At 42.1% G+C, this 18,994-nt stretch overlaps 1 protein-coding gene across 7 annotated transcripts in view; it reads left to right on the top strand.

Annotated features, from left to right (window-relative positions):
• Plch1 (phospholipase C eta 1) overlaps positions 1-18,994 on the top strand; it is a 182,826-nt gene that overhangs the window by 131,096 nt on the left and 32,736 nt on the right. For all 7 annotated transcript variants that reach the window (XM_075950576.1, XM_075950582.1, XM_075950581.1 and 4 more), the window contains 4 exons: positions 709-912; positions 7,655-7,775; positions 11,442-11,613; positions 16,671-16,778. In XM_075950576.1, the coding sequence (XP_075806691.1) occupies positions 709-912; positions 7,655-7,775; positions 11,442-11,613; positions 16,671-16,778 (605 nt within the window). The remainder of the gene's footprint in view (positions 1-708; positions 913-7,654; positions 7,776-11,441; positions 11,614-16,670; positions 16,779-18,994) is intronic.

The following is an 18,994-nucleotide window of genomic DNA, read 5'->3' as shown; positions in this document are numbered from 1 at the left end:
GATGAGGAAATTCTGAAGATTCAGGATATTTCCAGATTGGATTTTACCAAACGAGTCTCCAAGACTTGAAACAGCATATCGTAGCGGTGCCTACTTCTGGTCAGTTGTGTCTTAACTCATGAACCCACGACAGCGCTCGCAACTTCTACTCACGTTTTGTGTTTTGAAAGCTTACAGGAAAACTGGTAGATTTTCTACACCAACTTTTAAGCACTGATTCTAAATTATTTATGTGAAAGTCATTAGCAGCATTTTTCCCAAAGCCAGTTTCACGGTTAGTCACCCTCCAAATTTAGGCAATGCTGAAAGGTTTAGCCTTATACTTTGCCATGTGCTGTTTTCCAGAACATAACAACTTATCAGTTTCTGCTTGATAGATTATACATATGGCTCTAAGACAACACTGGTCACCCCTGGGGTCACGCTAAACAAACAGCTTGACTTTAGTAGTTAATTAATACTTTTGTCATGACAACATGTCAATTCGTTTTTTATAGGAAATATTTAAGTGGCAACTCCCCAAAGTCATATATATATATATTTGCTACTCTGGCATCAAACAAACCTCTCTTGGCTCCAGTTGTCACCATGAACGTTGTCCCGATACTCGCTTATGACCATTCTTGACCGCTTTTTGTCTTTTTTTGGCATCGGTTAAGCAGCTATTCTTTGCATTTGCACTGTGGCATTTTCCTCTTTCTTCTGAAGGCTTCACCAACTTCATGCGTAGTCCTGCTTGTGATGTGTTTAACCCTTTGCACCACGAAGTGTACCAGGACATGGACCAGCCCCTCTGCAACTACTACATTGCTTCGTCTCACAACACATACCTGACGGGGGACCAGCTCCTTTCTCAGTCCAAGGTGGATATGTACGCACGGGTACTACAAGAGGGCTGTCGGTGTGTGGAAGGTAAGTGGAGTTCGTCTGAATATGGTTAATAGGCCATTTAAATAATAGAGGCCAAAAAGCTTCTTCTATAATAATTATATATATTTGTTCATTATAAAGTCATTCTCCTCCTTGTCTCCTTATTTTCAATCATGAGAGAGAGAGAGAAATGTGCCAATATTTGGGAAACATACACTGAATTGTTGAAAAAAAAATCAAAGTAACAATCTCCCCAAAAAGATGTTTTAAAATACAAAACAGCAAATGTCGTTTCAGGAGACCTTTTATTTTGTAGAGACCTCATGGTCCACATTTATTAAATTGCTCATCAGTTTCAGTGGTGAGGACACAGATATAAGTAAGATGTGATATTTGAGTTTGAAGAGCTCACAGATTGTGTGCAAGCACGTACGTAGAAATGGGGTTTAATATGAGGATATCAAAACAGAGTGTGGATATGAGGATAGGCAAACAGAGTGTGAGATGAAATTTAAGTAATCAAGCAGAGTTGGGTCAGGCATGTTGAAATAGGAGCAGCGGGCTGCGTCCCAGGCACCCGGCCGCCCCCACAGCTAGCTTTACCTGAAATAATTACATTGAAACTGTATTCTTTTAAACACCGCTTGGCCCATTTCTATCTAGCCTCTTCTAGGCTAGCTCTGGCACCTGGACTAGCCCATTTCTAATAATCTGCTGTAGCCCACCAGCTGGCTTACCAGGAATGATCTTAACCTGCGTCTCTCTGGAGTGGGAAAATCATGGCGACTCCCTGACTCAGCTTCTTTCTCCCAGCCTTCTGTTCTGTTTACTCCACCCACCTAAGGGTGGGCCTATCAAATGGGCCTAGCAGTTTCTTTATTGCTTAACTAATGAAATCAACAGATTGATATATGACACTCCCACATCACAGGCATAATGGTTTAGGTTCAGATTTTTATTTGGGGGGTGGTGGTGGCTAGTGAAGGAATTCTTCCCCTTTGGCTTATGCTTGCTGCTTGAAGGGACCAGATCATCATGATGGGGAAGGCGAGGCGTGAGCATGAGGAGGCTGAACACGTGCATCCACAGTCAGGAAACAGAGAGAGATGAGTGCTGGCTGGTCATCAGGCTTTCTCATTTCTCCCCATTTTTATTCAGTTCGGCTCTAAGCTCATGGGATGGCATCATCCATGTTTGAGCGGGTCCTTTATCCTCAGTTCAACTTCTCTTTGTCCTCATCTTGCAATAGAAAACACACTCATTCTTTTAAGGGTCTCCAAAGTCTTCATAATCGATTCTATTTAAGGTTCACTTTCTTCTGAGACTCACTTACTCACAACTGTGAGCCTCCTGTAAAATCTAAAAAAACAATACAATGGCCCAGAGAACATAACCATTTCCAAAGTGGAGGAATGGGGGCCTAGTCCAGAAAGATCCCACCAAAGCAACCCTGAATCCACCAGGGTAAGCACCAAGCCCTGCATAGCTCCATCCAGCATTTGGAGCTGTTGGTCACATCATGTGGATTCACACAGGTTTGAGAAGTCCTTTCTGCAAGCTCTGTTGTCTAGTGTACCTATGGTTTCTCTCTTGAGCTTGCTTAACTCTGGGAACATTTTAAATCTCTGGCGTCTCCAATATCTGTAATCTTCCTTGCAACTTAGGCCTTCCTTCATGTCTTCACAGTTTATTCAGGAGCCCAGTTTAGGGAACCCTACTGTGCCACAAGGTGCCTGACCTCAAGCTTCTAGCCCACAGCCTCTGGAAACACTTCTACAAGCTGGTTCCAGAGGCCTCCGAGTCAGGTGCATCCAACCAGTGTTCATACCAGTTTTCTCTTCTGGTTACTTTCCTCATCACTCTGACCAAATATTTGATAAGAAGCACCTTAAGAGGGAAGGCATTTATCTCACCGAGCTCTGAGGTTTGTGGGTGCAGATGAGAAAGCACTGAGAGCAACCTAAGGTCGTGGTTCACCCCGTGCATCACGAGGCAGAGAAAAGGGAAGGTGGAGCCCTAAATAAGGGTTTAATAGCCTGCAGCTGTAGGGCCCAGCTTATAGTTTAGACAGTGCTATGTAGGCGTAGCATGACCCACTCCGTGGAACGTCTGTTTGTAGAGGAAGAGGGAAAGTGGGAACTGATCCAAGAGAGTGGCAGGACACCTATTATTGTTTAAAGGGAGAATTAAAAATATTGGAATAGTCTGGCCTGATTGTTCAAGCCTCTTAGCCACAGCTGGTTGGGAGGCAGAGGTTGAAAGTTCTAAAGTGTAAGGCCCTACAGGATAACCCAGTGAGACCCTGTTTCAAAATAAAAATGGGAAAGAGGATGGGTGATATTAGCTGCAATGGTGGAGTTTGTGCATCTCCGGTACTGTAAACAGTGATTAAATGGTGAAGAGATAAACCAGAGAGAGTTTAGTGAGAGAACTGAAGGGTGGAAGGGATGAAGAGGAAGCTAGAGAGGATGATGGTGCTGATCTATGCTGATGGAAATCCAGTGGGCAGGGCGGAAGAGAAGTGTAATTCTACCTGCCAAGTTGAGAGTTAAACCCCTGTCTTTCTCTGTCATTTGGATAACAATATCTGAACTTAACAGAAGGATCCAGAATGATAAATGTTTCATAAGTCTCTATGTCTCTATGGATACGGTAGTTAAAATCAAATATAGACAGGCAAATTGGTGGACTGATGGCTGGATATCTTTCTTAGGAGACAATTTGATGCATTAGGTGTTTGAGCTATTTATATATAAAAACAATCTTACTTCAAAGTGGTTCTGTAGACTTGTTTTATTTTTATGACAATTTTTTTTACAATAGTTGCAAGACAACGTATTGACATTATAATGACGAAGTCAGGTGGTTTAATAGCTGAACATTCAAAATGCTCAAAGTAATAACGTGGAGAAAAAAAACCTTCTAAGTAACAGGTCTTGAAGTGGCATTCTGCTCTCAACTCTCCATCCCCTTGGTCACTGAACCCTCAATAATTTTCTGTGTCTGATATCATAGCCATGTCCTGTGCACCTAGCCTCACTGCATTCATGCTGATGGTGGCCGCTCATTTTAAATGCCAACATTTCTTTGGAGGCCAAGTATGAAAATGACATTCAGTGATTTCACGGAGTAACTGTCCACTCTAGACAACCATTGTGACTTGCTGCCGTCTCCTTTCTGCACTTTCTTTTACTTCTCTGGCCCCTCAGAACCAAGTCGTCTCTATTTCTGCTTACCTGTCCACAATCGGTATCCTAATTGCGGACACCAAAATCAAGGCAACTTAGGAAAGAAGAATTTATTGGGACCTATAATTTCAGAAGGTTAGTTAGGGTCCATGACTATCATGACAAGGAAGGGTGGTGGCAGGAAGGCATATCACTGGAGTGCATGGCTGAGAGCTTACATCTTGATACAGAACCACGGTGTAGAGAGAAGCTAACTGGGGGTGGCATGAGATTCGGAAATCGCAAAGCCTGCCCCCAGTGACACTTTTCCTCAAACAAGACCACACCCCCTGATCCTTCAACAGTTCATCAACTGTGGACCAGGCACTCATGAGCCTATGAGGATATTCTCATCCAAACCACACTCTCTGAGCTTGACTGTATTCCCATGCTCATCTTCATATACTGAACCCAAAACTTTTAATCCTCCAGCTCTGTCTGGATATGAAAAAGGAAAGCTACCCCTCTACGTCAGTTTCTAATGAGGGATGTATGGTTTTTGTTGTGTTAGCCCTTTTAAAATGAATGGGAGATTTTAGACATTGTGCAGCAAATGGATGAATGTGGACCGTCCCTATCTCCTTTCTATTTGACGATCACCAAAGAATCATTTCAAGACTAAAGGCCACCTGCCCTGGATATGAATACAGTCTGAAATACATCCTGGCACAGAATGTTGTTTATTCTTTGCCTTTCTGTTTGTTTTGAGGTAGGGCCTTCTATCATAGCCTGGGTTGTCGTAAGGACTCAGTGTGAGGCTCAGATTGGCCTTGAACTCATTGTAGCCTTCCTTTCTACCTCAGCCTCGACAGAGCACTGCAGACCACACTGGGCTTCGTGGTGCAGTTTTCCTTTCTCGGTCTTTTCCCACTAGCTTATGTCAGAAAATGTCTCTCTTTGACTTGAAATTCTTCTTCTTAGAATAAAGTATAATCAAACAGTAAAAGTATAACCGAACTACTGTTTCTAGAAAGGTTTTGTGAAGAAGAATATTTATACCCACCTGGGGAATGGAGCCAGCTTTGTACTTAAATCATTTTCTTTTTGGAAACTTTGGTTAGCACGTTGAACTTCAGTCTACTGTGGAAAGAAAAATGGGTGCTACTCAGTTTTGTGGACCGGTCTTGGCTGATAGCTTTCCATATGTTCTCATTTAAGCCCTCGGCACCAGGAGGTATGGGATAAGTTCCAAGAGAAAACTTCAGCACAGACTTAGGTAGATGACCGAAGTTTCTATAGCTTGCAAGCTGGAGACTCGATCTAGTATTCTAGTACTGTACCATTTCTGACCTGCCTATGAGGGACTGAATACAGACTAGCAGATTCCAAGAGAATGACTAGACACAATGGAAGCCTAGCACTGAAAGGGGGGGACTTGCTTCCCTCATGATTAAGCCTAGCACTCCAATAGTTACTTGTCTCTGAAGGCTTAAAACCTGGTCACACAATCTCTCAGTCTTCCAGCAATTTCTTTTTATCATATAACCTGAAGTTCTTAGTTGACATTTACAACTTGGGCATGGAGACACCCGGTCTTTATGTGCCAGTGGCACTCACCTGCCTTAGTGCAGATGGATCTGGCCCAGAAAGAATCTGATCCTAGAATGTAGCAGGTCATAGACAGAGATGCTGAGATCTACAGATATTTTTCTTAGCCAGCTTCTGCTGGGGACAATACTTTACAGTGGAGAATGATGATTATATGCACTGTTTTATAAAGTATTGTGACCCAAGAGTCTACCTTCTTTCAACTGTCTGCTTTGATGATGTGGGTTTCTATATTCACTAGTTTCAGCTGCGATAATGTTCTCCTTCAGGGTGTGTATTGGCAAGGCCTTGAATTCACTGAGATCTGCCTGACTCTGCTAGGATTAAAGGTGTGCCCCACCACCACCTGGCTATTAGAGTGTGTTTGTTTTGCCAATACTCCTAGCACAGTGTTAGCCTTATGAAAGTTCCCTTGAATCTAGCTGTCAGGGCCTCCGTGCTATTTGGGCATGTTGTTATCCTCAATTAACAGAAATTCAATGAATTCAGACATAAAGTATTAGAAATAAGCAGTGTCGGTTGTTGATAGTCTGCCTGTGATTTAAATATTAGCAAAAGAACACTGTGTCATTACCTATGTAGGCTAAAGCATGTTGATATGATGGGCAAATCAGGCATCGATGTGCTTTTTATATTTTGCATTGTTTCTTTGAAAGGTATTAATATATTATCTGCTGTATCATTTCCCCTCTAAAATGGGACTGTGAGTCAGGCAATAGGTGTTGAAATTACACACAGTCATGCACTGCTTGATGGTGGTGATACAGTCTAGGGAATGTGTCAGGCAATTTTGCCAAATACCAGAATGCACTTACACAAATCTTAGTGGTGCGGATCAGTCCAATATGACTCCTTAATGCGATCAAGGGACACAGTAAACATGATCTGTTTAAAGTCGTTGCCTACAGAAAATAGCATATTGTTTTCTAATAAACTTTTTTTTTTTAATAAATTGAAAGCATGTACTCTGAAATAATGATACAAAGCATAGCACAGTGGCACAATAGCACGGTTCTTTATTGTCATTACCAGCCATTAGGTACCAGACACAATTGTACAATGCTATGCTCTGTACACCGGAAAGTACAGTATATTCACACCAGTAATGCCATTAACGTGCAAGGGATGTCTTATGCTAAGACATGACTACAGGATGCTGTGTTAGAAGAATTTAGAAATGTTCCCTTCAGGCCGGGAATGACGGTGTATCCCTTGAATACTTGGACTTGGGAAGCAGAGGCAGGCAGATCTCTGTAAGTTCAATGCCAGCCAGTCTACATATTGAAACTCTGCCTGAATAAATAGGTAAATAAATAATAAAAAAGAAAGAGATGTTGATTTCAGGGTGGAGAGATGGCTCAGTGGTTATAGACACTTTCTGCACTGATAGAGGACCAGCCAGTGTTTAGCGCATAGAGGGCTCGGGTCCTGTATTAATTAAGCTTCACCTGTAAAGAACTGATAAATTAGAGTAAGAAAGCTAAATTGGGATTAGTTGGTTGCATTTAAGGAATGGGCTCACACAGTTGTGAGGTGAGCAAGTCCGAACTCTGTAGACGGACTAACTTTTAGCCAGAGACCTTGGTTGAAGGTGATATTTCAGTTGCATGAGCTCAAAGCAGGCTCAGGCAGAACTAGTTGCTTTCTGTTGCTACGATGAAACACAAATTTATCTGTTCAATTTATTTTAGTTAATAAACAATTTTTTAGAAGACTATATTTCCAAGAAAAACCTTGATAAATGCGAGTTTACTTGTGAGCATGATGTCATTGTGAACTATAAACACTCAAAACAAGCAAACACACACATCCACCCCCCCCCATCATTTCTCATCTTTAACTCTTTATTCTGGTAAGTATGCCAGAATGTTCAATTCTCTGTCTTTACATCATTGTCATAATTGTAGTATGGGATAAGTCCTAGTAATATAATCACAAATGTTTCCGGTATTTCCAGAGATATTAAGAAACCAGACATTATATTGTTGACGTGACTTTGGTTTTGGCAGTTGACTGTTGGGATGGCCCAGATGGAGAGCCAGTGGTCCACCATGGTTATACGCTCACTTCCAAAATTCTCTTCAGAGATGTGGTGGAGACCATCAACAAGCATGCCTTCGTGAAAAACGAGTAAGTACAGCAAGACCCAGGAGCTAAGCTCCACCTCTTCGCCTGGGAGCTCAGCCCAAGTTAAAGCAGCTACAGAAAAGCAAGCACTCTTCCTTGGACCCCCTTTCCTTCATTCCTACTGCCCTGGCTCCCTTCCTTCTCCCCAACAGAGATTAGGAACAAGTACCATGGCTTCAAAGTTTATGGACTCCTGAGACCCACTTGATCCCATTCTTTCTCATCCTATCTCCTTGAAAATATCCTAACAAGGAATGACTTACCAATTTTTCTAAACCCATAAAGCTTGGAAACAAAGTATTATACAAAATAGTTTTTAATATTTTTGAGGCTTCATTTTAACACGTATGAGTGTTTTGCTTGAATCCATGTCTTGGCACCATGTGATTGCAGGGTCTGTGGAGGCCAGAAAAAGGCACTGATCCCCTGGGACTGGTATTATAGACAATTTGTAGCTTCCATATGTGTGCTGGGAATTGAACCCCAGTCCTTTGGGAAAGCATCAAAGGCTCTTAACTTCTGAGCCATCTCTCCAGCCCCATAACAGTGTTTTGACACTACATCATAATTTAATAAAATGTGGAATGTCAGACACTTCAGGATACCTAAGACATCTAACACAGAGAAGACCTACTATTTCTTTGACTTCACTGCTTTCTCTCAGTTCTCATTTCCGCTTTGGTTCAAACTGTGTCCTGATGCTGTGGTTTCTGCTGCTGTAATTCTTGTCTTAGGGATCTCTCTAAAACTTCTCCAGCACCCAGGATATCTTCATGCCCTTCACATGTGGCTACTTCCTTCTTTATTTCATCATCGCGCCACAGAAACCTGGCACCTGCAAGCAATGATTGTCTCTCACTTTCCCCACAAACCTGGAACTTGTGTATGCTATTCTGTGCACCAAGTACCCTTCACACCATGTTACCCACGTACTTCAACCCACTGGGAAGCATATCTTGACCCGCAGCTGACTTATCCTCTTCTTCTTGATACTTAGCTATGTGAACACGTCACAGCATGTAATACCCTGATAAAAAGGTTGATATCATCCTTCCTTTTATAGGTATGAGGTGGTAAACTCATTGAAAATATGAAACTGTATTTCAGTAATTATTGATTTCTTTCTGTTTAGCAGGTACCATCAATATACTGAGCATATGAGGAAGGCTTTTTAAATTAAAGAAGCAAATTAAAATTGTGATTGCATAAAATTAATATTTTAGAAGCTTACTAGCCTTTCTAATATTTGGTCCTATTAATTAACCATGAGGCTGAAATGCTTTCTTCTAATAAAGGATTTTTGTTGCATAACAAATTTAGTTTTTGGCATCTTTTACATGGAGGAATTTCGTGTTAAATTTGATTTTTCAAGCCCTGATTTTTATGAATCTTACATGTCAGTATTTCCCATTGTATGAAATGGTGCCACCCCAAACCTCAGAAGATCCTCCGGTGCCTAGGATGCTGACTTCATGCTTACTCCTTGGATAAAATGCACTTTAGGGGTGGAGAGATGGCTCTGTGGCTAAGAGCACTTGGTGCCTTCTGCAGAGGGCCTGGGTTTGGTTCCCAGAACTCACATAGTTGGCTCAAAACCACCTTTAATTCTAGGTTCAGTGACGTCTGAACCCTCTTTTGGCCTTTATGGGCAATGGGAGTGCACGTACATTCAGACAAAACACCCATACACATAATATAATAGAAAATAAGAAATCTTTAAAACAGGGAACACCTTAACTGAGAATATCGTTTACTTGTTTAGGATATTAACAAATTTTGGCCTTTTTTAAAATTTTCCTTCTATTTCTAATTCTTCATTTTACCAGGGCTTCTTAAATTTGGCACTATGAACATCTGAGGCAAGATCGTATAGCCATCTTGTGTACTGTAGAGCATTTGGTAGCATCTCCAGCTACAGCTCACCAGGTGCTGGCAGCATCCCTAAATTTTGCCCACCAGAAGTTGTCTTTCGACATTGACAAGTATCCCTCAGCAGGGCAGGCTCCACAATCCCTTCCCCGGTTGCGAGCAGCCTTATTATTGGCAGCACTAGATACTCATGAGCTCTTTATATGTGAATTGATCATTTAAAATGAGTTTCGTTAAAACCTACACGATTGCAAGACTTCTCAGGGGGCTTCCTGTCGATTTCTCTTCACAACACTCTCGAATTAAAAACCCATCCGGGGGCACAGCCAGAAGACAGACCACAGTCAGGAAAGCAAGCCACCATCAGTTGGAGGCATCAGTCGGAGGCACCAGCCCGAGGACTTCAGCCTCAGAGCTTCCTAATCAACAGAAATTAATTTGGAGAGGTCATAGGCTGTTTTGTGGAGCTTGTGCTTGCCCAAAGAAATCTTTTTTTTTTTTGTATACAGATGTACTAGGCAATTCAAATATCGGTTTGCGTATTTCAAAAGAAGATCTCACGTATTATTTCTGAAGCTACATGATAGAAAACTAAATTCCATTTTTGTTTTTCCTGCTTTGGCTGCCAACCTCTCAGACTGGTTTTGGGAATCACTTTACCTTTTCTGTACTGAAACCTGCATGCTGCTTTAGAATAGATAGTGAGTTTTCTAGACATTTATGTGTATGTGTGTGTGTGTATGTGTGTGTATGTGTGTATGTGTGTGTGTATGTGTGTGTATGTGTGTGTATGTGTGTATGTGTGTGTATGTGTGTGTGTATGTGTGTGTATGTGTGTGTATGTGTGTGTATGTGTGTGTATGTGTGTGTGTCTGTGTGTGTGTCTGTGTGTGTGTGAATGTGTGTGTGTGTGAATGTGTGTGTGTGAATGTGTGTGTGTGTATGTGTGTGTGTGTATGTGTGTGTATGTGTGTGTGTGTATGTGTGTGTATGTGTGTGTCTGTGTGTGTGTGTCTGTGTGTGTGTGAATGTGTGTGTGTGTATGTGTGTGTGTGCGTGTGTACTCACATGTCACACTGCACATGTGGCTGTCAGAGGACAGCTAGCAGGAATCCCTTTTCACCTACATCCACATGTAGGTGCCCAGGATCGGATCCAGGCCATGAAGCTTGGCAGCAACTGCCTTTACTGGCTGAGGCTGAGCCATCTCTCTGGTCCAGTTTTTTTTTTCTTTTATAACTGAATTCTGGTGTTCACTTTTATAAAAATAATGTTGGGGAGGCCTGATGTTTAAAATAAAGCTGCATGATGCTATTATTTCCCCTTAGTTCCCAAGCTGGGACAGGTATATTTTTAGAGTAAGCAATTGTCTTTAATGATATGCAATAGTCTCTTTGGTTCATTTACACTTATGTGAATAAATACGAAAGAATGACATCATGAATTTTCTTTCCTTAGGCTTCACATGTGTATATATATATATATATATATATATATATATATATATATATATATATATTATACCTCATTTTTTTGCCTAACATTAAATTAAGTCATCCTGCAAGAACTAATATTTGTTTACTCGTGGTACCTGGCAGGATGTATTTGCTTTGAGAAAAAAATTTTTTTTCAGTGCATCCTTGGTCTTTCTTCTTTTAGCATCTTACTCATTATCCATCAGTATTGCCCATTCGGTGGCTGGGATTTTAAGAACGCCATGCATACAGATTCTGTTTCCAGGGTTCCACAATCCCTGAGAGCTGGCTGTACTGAACGCCCTTGCAATCGCTGTTTCCCCAGGTTTCCGGTTATTCTGTCTATTGAGAACCACTGCAGTATTCAGCAGCAGAGGAAGATTGCTCAGTACCTGAAAGGAATATTCCAGGACAAGCTGGACCTGTCATCTGTAGACACAGGAGAGGCCAAGCAGCTTCCAAGCCCTCAGAGTCTGAAAGGCAAAATCCTAGTGAAGGTAATGACGTTCCCAGACATTAATGAGCAACTAAGTCTTTCCTCTTTATTGACAATAAATAAACAAGCAAATAAATAAAGGGAAAATGATTAGAATCAGTCAAATCAAATATGAGATGTATCTGTGCATTTTATATTAATGTATAGTCACACTTTCAGAGGTAAGTTATGGCTGGTTGGGTGCTACGGATTTGTTTTGCTGGCTGTCCTTGCCGTGCAAGCTATTTTAGTCTGAGAGAGTTCCCACAGAGAGGTGTGTGTGGCAGAGTGAAGTGCAGGAGAGGAGAAAGCTCTCTGACTTCATGTCTGAAGGCATTCTGTTTAGATTCTTTTCTTCCATTTCAAGCTCCAATAACTGTCTGTCAAAAGGGAAAAAATCTTCATGGTTGGTTGGTCTTGGTTATGTGTGTGAGAAGCACTCACTTCAGACAGGAACATGGGCACAGACATAATGCCCCCGCGGGCCTGTGTTTGCCGGAGGAGAGGGGGTGAGTGGAGTGGCTGGCGTTTTACCAGCAGATTTTCTAAGGGAGAAAACTTGCTGTAGTGAACGTCATTGATGCAAACGATGGTCGGAAAGACAGTTCTTTGAGTTCTCAGATTTCCAATGTTACGATGTCACTTATCACCAGTGAATGTTTTCTTTGGACTAAAATATTGGATGGTTACCTGTCTTAGAGTTTGAAAAGGTAAAGAGTAGAGGAGTAGTGCCATGGTGGAGAGAAAAAACAAGAGCCCATTGTAGGGTAGAACTCTAGGAAAGATAATGAGCTATTTAGAGCCATCAAAACTGTCTTTCCAGCAATTCAATCGTTAGTATAGATGCAGAGTCCATCAGGATGGTGTTATCAGGCTCTTGTGTAAGAGCATTTTGAATAAAAGGTGCTGATAACATGACAGGAATATTCAGAGCAATTTACCCAAGTCTGGCCAGAGGTAACTGCTATGTTTAAAACTGGTTTCTGCATTCAGAATGGAAGTGTTACCTTTATAATATTGTAAATACTTCACACTCCTTACTCATGCTGATGCATGCAGTGGCCCATTCTTTTAACTCCAGCACATGGGAGGCAGAGGTAGGCAGATCTCTGTAAATTTGAGGTTAGTGTCTGATCTGCATAGTATGTTCTAAGCCAGCCAGAGCTGTATAGTGAGACTGTGTCTCAGAGAGAGAGAGAGAGATTATTTGTTTGGTGTCCCAGGGCCTTTGGGGTACCAGAATATATTAGGTAGAAAGTCTGAGACAGTCTTTGGCAGGGGTGACAGCATTACGAGCTATGGGCATCCCCAATGCACTTGAGAGTCAGTCACTGTTGGTAATGTTTCTTAGAAGTTAAGGAAAAAGCTTGGCATGGTAGTGCATGTCTTTAATCCCAACACTCAGGAGGCAGAGGCAGAGGCAGAGGCAGAGGCAGAGGCAGAGGCAGAGGCAGAGGCAGTAAGACTATAACTTTGAAAGCAACCTGTGCGATCTTCTATCTAAAAGAAAGTAAAGACTGAATATAAAGGCGAATAAAATTTGAAGACTGGCTGATGTGTTCCAGCATGCTCCCCTTTATAGCAAAAGCAGCACTGCTCTGGCAGAAGAAGAGTCTCCACCCCAAAGGCAGCGTGGGAAGCCTACTTACCACTCAGCAAGTCTACAAGTTGACCAAACAGAGGCATAGAAACAGTTATATCTACAAGGGACGTACGTGTATTCCTGAAAAATAAGCAAAAGGTTGCTTTGGAGCAAAATAATGTTTAGCAGCTTCCCCTAATTGCTATTGCTAAAAGGAGGGATTGCTCTTTGCTCTGAGGTTCCTCCACTTGTAGAGGGATACAATGGTGCTACCATTGCCGTGGGCCACACAGCAGAGAGTTTGAAACTGAGAGGTGTCCAGTAATATTTCCACATTTCATATGAATCAACTCAAGCTGGAAGTGGCAACACACACAGGGCCCGCACAGATTCAAGCTAGACAAGGTCCTAATTTTATTCTTTCTCTCTCCATGGCTAGCTGTGACCAAAGCACGTTAAGACGACACTCTTGGCAGGGCGTGGTAGTGTATGTTTGTAATCCCAGTTCCTGGGAAACTGAGGCAGGATTGCAAGCACAAAACCTGCCTGAGCTACAGAGAACAAGGTCTTGTCTCAAAACCAAAACCAAACCAACAACGTCCTTTTGCAATGCTTTTCTTCCTGCCTGGATAAAGTATCCTAGTGAACTAGGAATATGGAAAAGCTGGCCAAAAATATGGGCATCAGCATGCAGTATCTTTGAGATACGTTAGAAAAAAAGCAAGGAGCTCCTCTAGTGGCTATTCTGTGATGGCAGCCTTTTGCTGTTATTCCTTCCTCCTATGCCACCCTGAAGCAAAGGGGAATTGAGGCCTGTGCTGCTGTACTTCTCTTGCCTGGCTGGCATGACCCTCATGCCTCCTGTGGAGCTGGAATCAAATTACATCATTTAAGAGTGGTTATTCTTAACTTGGTGATTCTTTTGTGTTTATTAGTTTTGTCCCACTGGACATTATTTTAATGGATTTGTTTTTGATGCTATTTTAAAAGAAAAAAAAAGAGTGCTGTCAGGGCATTTAATAGCTGTGCAGAGGTCTACTCTGGTCATTGTGCCCAGCAAAAAGTTGGTGGTGAATACACGAAAGATGGTGATATCACTGTGTCTGTGGTGGCCGAGTGTATCCGGCCACCACTTAAGTGAGTGCTTGCTATACTGTCATAACAGCTCTATAAATACTCTCTTAAGTAAAGAACAATGAACTCATATTCTGGGAGCATTCTACATCGATCATACCAAAAATCACATTTATATATATTTGATCCTTCTAATTCTGAGCCGACCTGCTATAATTGGAGCTGGGAGTGGGGCTCCTAGTGGAATATGCTTGCCCAGCATGCATGAAACTCTTGGATCAATTCCTGTCACCACCAAAACTGGACTTTGCTGTTGTACACCTGTAATTCCTGTACTAAGGAGTAGAGGCAGGAGGATCAGAAACTTAAGGTCATCTTCAGCTGCAAAGTGAGTTCAAGGCCAGCCTATAATATATAAGACCTCGTCTAAAGCAATGCACAAGTTCATTTTGACCATTGGAGTCCCAGAAAGGCTGTTCTGTAAGTTGAAGGACGTATTTAAGTCGCCAAATCCTAAAAGCTTTATCTGAATGCAGGCTTTGCTTTTATTACATGTTTATAAAATCATTTTGAAATTATCATGGTGCCGAAGGCTAGGGTCAAGGACTTTGGGTGTTTAGGGGCGTCCTGGACAGGGGCAGAACTCCCTCTTGCAATCTGAGAAGCGTTAAAGTGCACCAATCAGTTACGAAGGACTTCAAAATGTCCTATCTCAGTTTTGAGTTAAAAACGTTAGATATCTTTTTTTTTTAGCCTTTCTTAAAAGCAGGGGAGGGGGCATGATGCCTAAAAGTGACCCATCAGATGGGCTTTCCTCTGTCATTGAAGAAAAAACAGGAGGAGGGGTCCAAACTGAGCCTGTCCTGCTGAGGACGCCTTTCTGCCAACACTTCCTGAGGCCACTGTGTGGCTTGTGAGGTTATAGGCAGTGCTCTCTGTCACTTACTGTTTTGCAAAGAGTACTTTTGCTGGATTAGTTCTGCCCCTGTGACTCCATTTGTGAGTATATTAGGTGTCTATGGCTGCATAGCAAATTGTCCCCAAATTTAGCAACTTGAAGTAGCAGACGTTGTCCCCAAGTCCCTGTTGGGTGTTCTGCTTTAAACCTGAAGTGAAAGAATCACAGGGAACTGCAGTTACCTCAAGGCAGACTGGGGAGAGGAGTGGGGGCAGAGAGGTGGCTGGATATGGGAGGAAAAGTAGGAACGTAAGTTCAGGAAGGGCACCCCACCTATCATTTTGCTCCATGTTTAGAAGTGGTCACTAAGTCCAGCCCACATTCAAGAAGAGAGCATTGTAGTAGGGTAGAGAAAAGAGCCCCTAGGAGACATTAGTAACACTTTGGAGGCTGCCAACTACAGCCTCGGTCACTTGCCTCAGAGCCTGGTTCTGACCACCCTTTCCCTACAGCATAGTCTGGTTACGACTCCATGTCGTCTTAATATTCCTTTCTGCTCTCAAGCTAGAAGCCCACCAACGTAGATAGCTACCTTAGAGCTCTCTCTTATCAGACCCCGGGTCTTGCCTTTTCATGGCTTTTTTCTTTTCTTTTTTTTGAATATAAATTGGGAAATATACAAGAGGGAGGCAAAATCTATAGAGGTACTTACTCTTAACTTTCTATGTATGTGTATGCATGTGCACATGCGCATCTGTGTGTGTGCCTATGGGACACAGTGGAGGTCAGGATAAACACAAGTATCAGGGCTTGTCTTCCATCTTGTTTGAGGTAGCTCTGTGGGTTTCCGGCCGTTCCCCTGTCTCATCTTCCATCTTGACATAGAAGCCCTGAGATTATAGACACAGGCTAATGGGGCCCAAAGTCAGATCCTCATGCTTGTGTAGTGAGTGTTTTACCCTCTGTGCATCTGCCCAGCCCTGGCTACTTATTCTTTTTTTTAATTTGATTTTATTGAGCTCTACATTTTTCTCTGTTCCCCTCCATGGCTCTCCCCTTCAACCCTCTCTTATGGACCCCATGCTCCCAATTTACTCAGGAGATTTTGTCTTTTTCTACTTCCCATGTACATTCGATCCATGTATGTCTCTCTTAGGGTCCTCTTTGTTGTCTGGGTCCTCTGGGATTGTGAATTATAGGCTGGTTTTCTTTGCTTTATTTTGAAAAACCACTTATGAGTGAGTCCATATGGTAATTGTCTTTCTGGGTCTGAATTACCTCCCTCAATATGTTGTTTTCTAGATCTATCCATTTGCCTGCTAATTTCAAGATGTCATTATTTTTTTCTGCTATGTTGTAATGTGTATCAGGATTTTGTTCTTTTAAAGGGCTGAGTAATATTCCCTATGAGAAGAGCAGGTTTTGTGTGTCCATTCATCTTTCAACAGACACTTAGTTTATCTCTACTTTGGGGCTGTTATGCATGCATTTGCATTTTCAGATACAATGTTTTGATCTCTTTCAGGGCAAGAAGTTGCCGTATCACCTTGGGGATGATGCAGAGGAAGGAGAAGTGTCTGACGAGGACAGCGCAGATGAGATTGAGGATGAGTGCAAGTTCAAGCTACATTATGTGAGTTGCAGGCTCAAGGCCCCTTTTGCCCTTCACGAACTCCAGGAAGAAGGCAGCCCCTAGAGTCATTTTGATTTACATTTCCACGATGGTTCAGGATGTTGAGCAATTCCTTAAGTGTCTTTTGGCCATTTGTAATTCTTCTGTTGAGGATTCTCTGTTAAGATCTGTACCCCATTTTTTTTGGATTGGATTATTTGGTAATTTGATATCTAGTTTTTTGAGTTCTTTATATATTTTTGAGATCAGTCTCTGTCTGATGTGGGGTTAGTGAAGATCTTTTCCCATTCTGTAGGCTGCCGTTTTGTCTTAATAACCATATCCTTTGCCTTACAAAAGCTTTTCAGTTTCAGGAGGTCCCATTTATTAATTGCCGGTCTCAGTGTCTGTGCTACTGGTGTTATATTTAGGAAGCATTCTCCTGTGTCTATGCCTTCATGGCTACTTCTCACTTTCTCTTCAATGAGGTTCAGTGTAGCTGGCTTTATGTTGAGGTCTTTGATCCATTTGGACTTGAGTTTTGTGCGTGGGGATATATATATGAAGCTATTTGCATTCTTCTACATGCTGATATCAAGTTATGCCAGCACCATTTGTTGAATATGCTTTCTTTTTTTTATTGTATACTTTTAGCTTCTTGGTCAAAAATCAGGTGTTCATAGGCTTGTAAATTAATATCAGGGTCTTTGATTTGATTCCATTGGTCCACCTGTCTGTTTTAATGCCAATATCAAGCTGTTTTCATTACTGTAGCTCTATATTACAGTTTGATGTCAGGGATGGTGCTACCTCCAGGAGTTCCTGCATTGTAGAGAATTGTTTTGGCTATTCAGGGTTTTTTTGTTTTTCCATATGAAGTCGAGTGTTGTTCTGTCACGATTAGTGAAGAATTTTGCTGGGATTCTGATGGGAATTGCAAAGGCAAACATTTAACTTGGACTGGCTTACATTTGAGAGGTTTAGTCTCTTTCATCCTGGCAGGAAGTGTGGTGGCATGCAGGCAGACATGATGTCGGAGAAGGAGCTGAGAGTTCTATATCTGCATCTGCAGGCAGCAGGGAGGGAGAGAGACAGCTGGGCTGGACTCGAACATTTCACCCCTCAAAGCCCACTCCCAGTGACCACCTACTCCAGCAAGATCACGCCTCCTGAGAGTGTCACTCCCTGTAAGCCTGTGGGAGCCATTTTCAGTCAAACCACCACCCCACCTGTGTTCTTTCCAGGAACGAACCCACATATCATAATAGGTCTGGGAGTTAAACTGTGGTTGGACTGTCGGTCTTCTTGAGGAACATGAGTAGGTGCGGCCTTCCCTTCCCTACCAAATACTGGCTGCCCCCTATGGTACTTTAGGCTGGCTCCAGGCCCCAGCCACACCTGGGTCTGCTTTATTAAGGTGTAAAACCCTTCACTAAGAAAGTATGCCTTGGCCTCAATGATTCCGAAGCCCTTACTAGAGTGGGACGCTTGGCTGGATGTTTAATTGGCCACATCCTCAATAGAGTGGCATTTGAAGTTAGCCTTGGGATCTGGGCTTTTTCTTACATGCAAGGACCTCTGTGCAGAAGATCAGTGTTTTGACTCGTGGGAGTGAGGGAGGGGTTGCAGTTTGAACCTGCAGAATTCTAAGGCTCGAAGAAATGCTGTCCCTGTTACTGTCAATGGTCACATGATTTCTGGTGCCACATGATAAGCCCAAAGCAGTGCAGGCTTTGCTGTGTAGTTTCATTTCCACAGAAAAGTGGCACTTCGTGGACATCAGAACCATTATTCTGTCCCCAGATACATTTTGTATAATCTCCCCTAATATACACTATTATCCTGAATTCAACAATTATGTTGTTACAACAAGACACTATCTTCTAAATTCCAGTCACTCTGATGCCTCACCTCTGAGGTGGCAGCCGGAACTGCCATTATTTTCAAAGGAGACAAGAACTTAATGACAGCTGAAGTCTTCATAGACATTTCTTTCATGGCTTTTAACATGCTTTGAAAAGGGGAAATGAAGAAGATTCAGCTGGAACAGAATGAAAATTATGATCTGAATGCCTCCCTTCCCTCTTAGAGGTTTCTAGTTAAATATCTGTAATTAGTAGGTCACAAAACCTACAGAGTTTCATAACTGAAAATATAGTAACTATATTAGTTTTTTAAATATATTCTTTTCTAGGCATTTTCTATCTTTGTAACTGGTATCTTCTGATTGTGGATAA

The sequence above is a fragment of the Microtus pennsylvanicus genome, chromosome 16, assembly GCF_037038515.1.
Source record: "Microtus pennsylvanicus isolate mMicPen1 chromosome 16, mMicPen1.hap1, whole genome shotgun sequence".
Taxonomy (NCBI): domain Eukaryota; kingdom Metazoa; phylum Chordata; class Mammalia; order Rodentia; family Cricetidae; genus Microtus; species Microtus pennsylvanicus.
The sequence above is the reverse complement of the archived record's forward strand: the minus strand, read 5'-3'. Positions and strand labels throughout refer to the sequence as shown.